The sequence below is a fragment of the Montipora capricornis genome, chromosome 1, assembly GCF_036669925.1.
Source record: "Montipora capricornis isolate CH-2021 chromosome 1, ASM3666992v2, whole genome shotgun sequence".
NCBI lineage: Eukaryota > Metazoa > Cnidaria > Anthozoa > Scleractinia > Acroporidae > Montipora > Montipora capricornis.
The window spans coordinates 690,109-700,108 of NC_090883.1; the positions used below are offsets into that span (position 1 = coordinate 690,109).

General features: G+C 39.3%; 1 protein-coding gene across 1 annotated transcript; it reads left to right on the forward strand.

The window, feature by feature from the left end:
* The first annotated feature begins 8,853 nt into the window (after nt 1-8,853).
* On the forward strand, nt 8,854-9,828 carry LOC138050539 (uncharacterized). The gene has a single exon (XM_068896866.1). It carries the CDS (start codon nt 8,854-8,856, stop codon nt 9,826-9,828), a length of 975 nt encoding a protein of 324 aa, XP_068752967.1.
* Nucleotides 9,829-10,000: the final 172 nt, after the last annotated feature.

The window sequence follows — 10,000 nt, forward strand, 5'->3', positions numbered from 1 at the left end:
GTATTCAAGCACTGAACAGATGAGGGCGCAGTAAATGGATTTCCTAAGCAAACGAAGGGCATAAAGGCGTTTACAGGCTTTGATGACTATGTGCTCTACATGCGCGTTCCATGATAGATCGTGAGAAACATGGACTCCAAGGAACTTGTACGTGTGCACCTGATGGACAGGGCAGCCCTAGATGGTAATAGGGACCGGGGAACCAGGCTGGTATTGGAGGAAATTAATATCCATAACCTTACATTTTTTAGGGTTAAGGCGCATTCTTCGGAGAGAGGAAAAGCAAGAAATATCGTTTACAATAAGTGGGAGGTAGCTCGGGCTACATCTCGGAATTGCCTCAAAGATGGTAGTATCATCTACATACTTTAGTCTACACGGCCAGGTGGCAACTAGACGGTTAACTAAAATGGCAAACAACAAGGGGGCTAATTTTGTACCCTGGGGAGTTCCTCTGTTAAGGGATACAGGTATTTATTTTTATTTATCTATTTATGACAACTTTATTTGCAAAGAACATCGCAAAAAGGGTGCTGCCAGGGAAGAACTGAATCCTCATATACGGCAACCCCCAAAACAGATTAGAATAAAACAAATATAATATATTAATAAACATTAAATATAGAAATAGTGAGAAACTATAAAATATAAATACATTATACGGTCATTAAAAATATTTGAACTATAAACATGGAGAAAATGTAGAATATTTACAAAGAGTGAAGAAAAATGAATATATAAAAAAGATTACTGAGTCACGTTGTATAAATAACTTTTAAGACCTTTCTTAAATTTACTGACCGAATTACAATGAACTAAATTTTCTGGCAGATCATTCTACTTATTAATATACCTAAGCCAAAAGGAGATGATGATAATGATTTCCCTACCCTTACTCTTTGAGACCTCTCAGACAAGAAGGCACCTATCCATCTAATAATGGACGGGTGTACATTGAGAACGTGCAACTCTTCCAAAAGCACATTGTGATCCACCAAGGTCAAAGCCCTTAGAAAAATCGGCAAAGAAAATCCGAATAGAGGTGTTACCCCTGTCCAAAAACTGCAGTATAAAATGGAAAAGGTACACAAGCGCATGCGTAGTGCATTTTTCTTTTACACCGAACTGCTTGATATCTAACTGACCTAGCACCTGCCTAGCTAAGGAGTCGTGGGTAAAGCCCTCCATTATTTTAGCAAGGAGTGCGGTCAAGGATATAGGTCTCAAGTCCCCTTCAGCACTTTTGGGGGGTTGACCTTGGGAACACGTACGACGATGGACTGCTTCCACGCACAGGGAACAACTCGACCAAGGAGGTGTTGTAGAGGTCACGCACCACTGGGGCAAGTTCGAAAGCGAACTCTTTCCATATGCGGTTAGGTACCTTGTCAGGGCCAGGTGACTTCTTTACTTTTATAGATCTCAGTGCACAGAAGGCTTGGTGAGTTGACACTAGGAACTCCTCAGGGACTGGAATGGTGGCGACATCATCCGGGGGCTGGAGTGGCGAGAAGTGGAATGTCAGATCGAAGAGGAAGTTGTTGAACTTTTCACACAGGGAGTCAGTGGAAGGGAACTCATTCCCAAGCATCTGCTGCCACCAGTCAGAGCTGTTGCCACGCAGCCCACCCAGGTCTTTAATCTCACGCCACCATCTGGTGGAATTGCTGTCCTTTAGGTTAGACACCTTGTTCTCGTAGTACGTTCTTTTGCAAGTGCGACATTCCTCTTGGATCTTGTTACGCAGTTCCTTGTACAGGGGAAAATCCTTGCCAAGGGATTTCAGCGCTTTTTGCCTCTGCGTCATGATAAGCCGTCTAAGCTTATTTGAGACCCAGGGCTTGTCGGACGAGAAGACCTTAACCCGACGCAGGGGAAGGTACGAATCAATGGCGTTTAAAAGGGTTTGACTGAAAAGATCGAATTTTTCAGACACTCTGGACAAGTTAAGCACTGGGATCCAGTCGAAATTGGTGATCCATCTTCCAAACGCGTGAAGGCTACTAGTACGCAGGTCACGAGACCAAAAATCTTCCTTTGAGTGATAACAACAGTGTAATTATGGCTCCTACCAATATTTGGTAACTGCTCGGGGTCGCGGAAAAACTTGGGTTTGTTGGTGAGGCACCAATCTAAAGTTCCAGTATCTTTTGTCAAAACCTTCGTAATTTGACTGAGCCCAGTTCTGAGCTAGATTGATCGTTCAGATATGCCTGTTGTAGTAGGATTGAAATCGCCATTGATAACAATTAAGCCATCAAGATGTTTTAAGAGGAATACTTCAGACACCTTTTTTATGTGGTCAATAAGAGCCACATTGTCATCCGCAGCACAAGATGTTGAGTGGTAAATAACTTCTAAAAAAATGGCTGACACACAACGAGGCAGCTTGAATGGTCTTATATTAATCCATAGTGACTCAATGTCTTGATCTTCGTGCTCGATTCATCTCTGACAGGGAAAAGTTGAGTCGACATAAGCACACACACCACCGCCCGGTCTTCCAGATCTATCATTTCTGAAGCAGAGGAACCGCGGAATTTCCAGCGAAGGGTCAGGAGTCAGGTCATTTAGCCAAGTTTCTGTAACGCAAACAATTCCTGCCTTAACTGCCTTGACAACGGTCTGCAGTTCGGTTATCTTTGAAGGCAAGGATCTCACGTTGCTTGAGAGCATTGAGGGGAACCTTGACTTAGAGCGTGACGAGCTCTGAAAGAACTGTAGGGGTAGTGCCTGTGGTATCACCCACAGGGATCCCACGTATCTTTGCTCGGCCGGCTCTCTTCGATCTATAGCGTTTTCTTATTTCAAGATCTCCTAATGTTGTCCAAAGTTCCACAGGTAGACGGGACTTGGGCTGAGAAGCTCTGATGGATTTAAGCTCAGAGCTACTATATTGTCGCCTTGCTGTTGTAGACGGTCTTGAGGCAGCTTCGGCTACAGATTCAAGATGGCGGCTCGGACTTGATGACAGGTTCGACAGGTTAATTACAATAAATAAATCGATTTTAGTTGATTAGTAAATAATTCCCAGAGCTTCCCGCTTTTAAACATTACCCGTTCAAAAGATTCCTCATTTTAAAGATTCCTCATTTTAAATATTCCCGCTTTTAAAGATTTCCCGTTCCCCATTGCTCATTCCCCATTCCTCGTTCTACATTCTCTGATTCCCCGTTCTTCGTTTTAAAGATAGCCATAGCTTTACCTTAAATAGTCCTAGTTCCTTGGAGGGATGGTTGGGAAGGACGCTGACTTTCAATATTCATAACTTTGAAGTGGTTGAGCAAACGATCAGCAAATTTCGTGACATTTTCTAAAATTTCAATGGGATTTTGACTTGTCAGAATTTTATTTATATATAGTTGACAGTTTCACGGGAAGCACTTTTAATTTTTTCTATTTTGGTGGACTTTTTTTTTTTTCTCGTTTCTTTAATGTTTCAACTTATCTTAGCTTTTTTGTCTTCGTTTACGAATTTTTAAACAAAAATATCGTTTCTTTGTTGACGTTATTGGTAAATACTTGACGACTCCCGCACTTCCAACATGGTGGCCTCAAACTCAAAATGGCGTATCTCCGACGTCATGTGGCCACGGAATCATTTCCAGAACCGTTCTACGTATGTAGATTCATAACTTCTGTTAATTTTCTAAAATTGAACCGATGGCAAAGAAAGTGTGGTCAACGTGCAACACGGCAAACATGGGGGAGATGACAGTGAAACGGGTTCGTCGAATGCTCTTACATTTATTATTTTTTGGTAAAAGCCTATTAATAATTCCATTACTAACAACCAATAAACCAAAGCAAATGTAGACTGTCAGTAAAATACAGAAAAAGTCTTCAAGTATGTAATAAATCCATATTATTTGGTATGCTCTGCACATTTAGACCAAGCGGTCCTTTCTTGGTTGCCGAAAAAATAATAAAGGCATTCTAAACAGTCCTACTATCTTGACTAAAATGATATCAATAAAAATAAAATCCGGTTCCCGAACGTATTACTGAAAAGCAAAATATGTTTAAAATACTCTAGAAATCCGAGGTTGGTTAAGGTATATCTAAAATTATGAACCATAATAACCTCTGAACGCGAAGAATTAGGCATAGAATTGACCCGTGAGCGAAAAGAGACCAAGTTACTTTTCCCTTGAGCTGCTGGGTTTGTCAGTTACGAGATGTTTTGCAATTGTGTGCAGGTTAGTGAAGGAATTATAGATTTGTCAACCTTTATTGCAATAAAGTCCTCACCGACAGACTACTTTCCTCAGAACCACACAAGTGCTATTATTGAGTTTGGTCAGCGGTTGTCCCAAAAGGTAAATATGGCGGCAATCTTCACTGATATTCACCGTTTTCTCGAATGAAAACTTTGATGGAAAAATGATGATAATAATTAATAATATAATAATTTATTACTTATTAGGCGCAAATTAGCATCTGAATATGATCAAATGCGCCTTACAACTTAAACTACCCCTATTAATTACAATAAAATATACTTAAGAATACTTGAAAGGAATAATTTAAAAAGTAGTCAATTGCAATCCAACAATAACAGGCCTTCCTAAATAAATAAGTCTTCATAGTTCGTTAAAAAACCAAAAAGTCATGGATGTCTCTAACATTTGCAGGCAGGCTGTTCCACAATAATGGCAGATAAAAAGCAACTTAGTTACGTAAACTTGATTTGCACCTTCATGGATCTGGTCCTTTCTTTTGTAAAATCATGGAGCAAAATTCCAACAATGATTAGCGTTCATCTGTGGCACATAAGCCAAGTTAAAGTCGTTGAAACAGGGTTAAAGGCCATTCAATTGACCTGTAATGCGTTTAAATTTCTTTTTCGTTCATTTAGTATAATGGCCTATATAATCTTTCAAAACATTATATGGCCAGGCGCCTGATCACTCCATAAAAATTTGTATGAGTTAGCTGTAAAGTTACTCACACAGATAAAATGAACTTCTGAGAAGTAGGTGATACCACTTTTAGGTATATAACTTGAGGCTTGGCCAAATGCCATTCCACAACATATTTTGTTTTTTGCTCTTTTTTGTTTTTCGAGGCACAACTTAACCTTTGATTTGAAAATGGGAAATAAGCTTTGATTAATTGTTTTTTTTTTAATAAACTCTTGTTCTTAGGCCATCGTAGCTTGATTAAGAAAATAACACAAAGAGCGGTGATAAACATTGTATTCCAACGCATTTTTTTTATATAGAACTTAACGTTTCGTATGCTAGTCAACCTATGGTCACTTTTGAAAATGTATGTTGACTAGCATACGAAACGTCAAGTTCTAGAAAAAAAAGTGCTTTGGAATACAATATTTATCACCGCTTTTGGGTTATTTTCTTAATAGTTTTTTTTTCCTAAGTTTATACATTATACCAAATATACTACACTTGTACTCATTCATGTATTGAGAAAGGGCACCCGACTGGTTTAGCTTCATGTAGTTATTTTGGGTGCCCTGTTTACCGATTTTCTCCGCCATATTTATAACATCTTGTATTGCTTCTGTCTAATTAATGGACAAACTAATCGTTGTTGTTGTTGTTGTTGCTGCTGTCCAAAATGGCAACTGTTCCCATATTTTTTATAGCCCTGCCCGACCATAATTACACTGGACCTTACAACCCACTCGGCAAACAAAAAAATACGATCCAGACAACGGTGAAATCTTACAAATTTATCTACAGCCCACTAGCAAAACAGATGCCATTGCAACGAGGCATGATATTGATTACGCTGTTTGTCAAAAAAAGGAGGCGATGCTAAGGGGTGCAAAAACAAACCAGACCGAAAACTGGTGCAACCCTTAGACGTAGTGAACTACAAAGATCGCAGTGATGGTATGCCTCGCGCGCAATGCGATATACCTCAAACAAAAAGTGGGGCTTGGGATTCGGAATAAAATAAAACTCCTTTATATGGATGACTACAGGCAGAGATACCAGCTACCTGACATGCAACTCCTTAGTGCTGGGTGCGATGACATGGGACATCATCGTCCATTCGAAACGGCTGGGCGACTAAAAACTATTCAGCGGCCCGACCTCCTGCTTGTGGTCCTTTCCTCCATCGACGACTAAGATATTGCTTTTGCGCTGCTGGCGCGCGGTGGGGTCGTGGGAAACCTGACAAAAAATCGACCAAAATAAAAAAAAGTACCGCCGGCTGGCTGTGTTGCGAACTTTAAACTCTCTTAGAATAGCGGCAACATCACTCCTAGTAGTATAGTGAGGATCAGTTAAATACAACCTCCATTTTTGCAAGGTGCTGGCAAATTAGGCCGGGTGATCCCTACCATACTACTTTGAGTAATGTTGCTAAGTTGCCGTTAAAAAGTGGTATTATTAAGAAAATTTAGTACTACTTTAACTCAGGTTTGGGGAAGGTTTCTTATACATTGCTTTCCACGGTTTCATTGATAACATTAACATGACTGTACTCCCCGAAAAGGGCAGGGCTCACAAGTATACAACGGCTATAAGTATAATGCCCCAGATAATGTTTCAAAAAATTATATGTCTATGCGCCTGGTAAATTCACAAAGATTTGTTTGATTAAATTATAAGTGACTGACGCAGCTGTTTTAAATGAGATGGAGAAGTATTGCATTTAGAGCTTGGTCTTCTAAGCTTACGACTAAGGTGGCCATTCCACTGTGTCTCTTTTTTGTTGTTGTTGTTGTTGTTTGTTTTTTTGGTGCAACGTAACCTTTTATTTGACCTTGGGGTTCGCATTTTTAAGAGGAAAGAAACACTTAGAAATTACTTTTTGAAACATAATAAAAAGGCAGTCGTTACTTTTAAGCCCTGTCGACACATGTCCGGAAATATTTGTATCCACATTTTTTTCCCAATACGGTCTCCAGAGTGCAAATTTTTGAATACGCTGCGAATTCGGATGCGTGTGGACGGTCGTATCAGCAAATTTTCGAATTCGCCAATGTGACACTATCGGATCCAGTCTTTAAATCAATATGGCGTATCGACCTTGCACCTTGAAAGACTCTCTCGTGTAACTCGTTAACAAAACAGAGAAAATGGTGTCAACATACGACTTTGCGCATTATTAGCAAACAAAGTTTTTGTCAAAAGCACAGGGCACTAGAGTGTGTCCCGATACGTGTGGACAAGGAAAACGATTCGAAAACGATTAGAATACGCTACATGTGGACGCGGATATTTTTTAATCCGAAAAAAATGCAGATACAAAAATTTCTGGATACGCGTTTACGGGGCCTTAAACTGTTGAAAATGACAAAGTATCGAATAAATTCGTAGTTAGTGGGTACTAGTAACAATTTCACAGTTGGTTCTCAAGCAGTCCTCCTCTTTTACAACTCTCAGAACATCATAAAAGTATATCGATTCCGAATAATACACGAGAACACTTAGTGTCTAGTTTATTATACGTTCAGCAAAATGTTCTTGATCAATGCTCACGAACATTTAGTCTCTCTAAACTATACTTGAATAAAATACAAACGGCGGAGATAAAAATTTAAAAAAAAAATGCATTTTATACTAACTTAACATTTGGTATGCTTCTCTACAAACATTTTCAAAAGTAACCGTTACATTTTAAAGTTCTCTTATATACGAAATAAAGAGATCTGGGTACTATATTAATGTGAAAAGCGATCTTAAAATAATAGCAAAGCATTGACAGTTGAAGAGAAGTGAGAAGGTGTTACGATATTAGTAACAATCAACAACTGTCTATTCTTTCTTGTTATTTTAGAATTGAGTAAAGCTGTGATTGGGAAAAAATCAAAATAAACGGTGCTTTGTGACTCATTGTACTTTTGTTCAATTAAATTAATGTTGATGAGTATACTTAAAAAAAAAAAAAGATACGAGACGGGTTTTTAGCCGTGGGGTGCCTGTGTTCCATAGGCAGCTCACGGAAAATAGCGTGAAGATAAATTTGTACTCGGTTAACTTATTTAGCTTTGCGGAAGGTTTCTTATACATTGATTTCCATGCTTTCATTTCTAGAAAGCTTGATAACAACGAAATGATTGAACTCCCAGAAAAGGTTTTGTCAGGACTCTCAAGTCTAGGACGGCTGTAAGTTTATTGCAACATGTAAACTGTAAAGTAATATATCGATTTGCGCCTGGTCACTCCACAAAGAGTCGTTTGAGTTAATGAGTGACTCACAAAGCTCAGGGTTTTGAATGAAATCTCAAAAGTAATTTATAACCCTTTCTAGGTCTACAATTAAATTGCATTTGGAGAGCTTGGCCTTCTTGTAAGCTTAAAACTAAATGCCATTCCAGAGAATGGTAATGGGAGGTAGGGGTCGAGGGGGCCTTCATCACGTTTCACGGAAATAAAATGGCCGTTTCCCATTTCACAGACACTACGTAAAATGACCATTTCACGTTTCACGAAAAGAAATAGAACATTTTAACACAAACAAATTTTATTTCGTTTGTTAACAGCTACAGCCGTCTGCTGTAAAGAACTCATCAGAACGGTTACATAGGGAAGAGTCTCGCGACCTTTTGAGACAATTTTCCGAGCGAGTTTCACCTTGTTGATTGACCAGCAAAGCTTTCAAGGCTACCGAGCGATGGATCACGTTTCCGTAAATCATGAAATCCAGATGTAATTGTTGTACCTTGCTCTGCCGAGTTATATTGTCAGCCTATTGTCATAATTTTTCGGGCTCCTACTCCCGCAAAATAAAATTTAAAAAACAAACTAAAATAAAAACATGAAGCAAAATCGTAGTTCATAGTGAATTAAACACCCGATTCTCAATTCATGGATAAGTTTTCTAAAAAGTCACGGCTCACTGTAATTGACAAAATCACGTTTGACGAACGTTTTTATGTGCAGCATAGAAGAAACGTTCGAGCGCGATGGCAAGATGCCCGCATACTACAGGAGATATGTGGATGACACGTTAACTATTGTGTCAAATATAGCATCAGCTAATGAATTCCTCGAGACTCTTAACCACTGCCACCCCTCGGTTAAGTTCACTATGGAGATTGAGAATAATGGAATGCTTCCGTTTCTGGGCACACAGCTCCTTAACAAATCTACACAAATCCAAACCAAAGTGTATGTCAAACCTACCAACACTGGCCTTTTGCTGCATTACAAGAGCCATGTTGATGATCGCTACAAGCGCGGCTTATTGAAAACTATGCTTGATCGTGCCTTCCGCCTCTCATCTAACTGGTCATACTTTTCCGATGAATGTGATCGGCTCAAAATGGTGTTTTCTCGTCTTAGCTATCCAGACAGGTTAATTAATTCCACCATCTCGCGCTTTATTGCAGTCAAAGCTTCTGATCAACCTGTTCTCGAGTTACCAGCTGTTAACAACGAATTAAAAGCGGTTCCCGTGGTTCTGCCATTTAAGGACCAGTCTTCAGCCGATATTGTAAGAGCACAACTTAGAGATCTGAGCCAGAAAATTCAAGTGACCGTCCGGCCCGTGTTTGTTAGCCACAAGATTAAACAGCATCTGAAACCGCGCGAAGTCAAGCCTCCCATTGTCAATCAACAATCCCTTGTTTATCAGTTTAAATGTGACCTGTGTGATGCAAGTTATGTTGGTTACACACGGCGGCATTTGCATCAACGCGTTGACGAGCACAAGAATGCGTCTTCCTCCATTGGAAAGCATTTCCGTGTGGAACATTCCTATGTGCCCAATGACCTTACGAGGAATTTTACCATTTTAAAAAAGTGCAAGAGCAAGTTTGACTGTCTCATTTATGAAATGTTTTTAATTAATGAACTGAGACCAAGCCTGAATGTACAGTCAGACTCAATTCGTGCGAAAGTGTTTTAATCCACTTTTATTCTAGCATGTTTTTAACACCCCCTTTTGTACATTTTCATACTTTACATACTTTTACTTCTTAGTTTTATATTTGTGTATGCAAAAATTTTATCTTCACTTTTAAGCTTGATAATGACCGAAGTTCGGTCGAAACGTGGCGCATTTTACCCGGTAATAACAA

Excerpts from the sequence above, each read along its gene's own strand:
- LOC138050539 (XM_068896866.1), top strand. The coding sequence starts at position 8,854 with ATGTGCAGCATAGAAGAAACGTTCGAGCGCGATGGCAAGATGCCCGCA.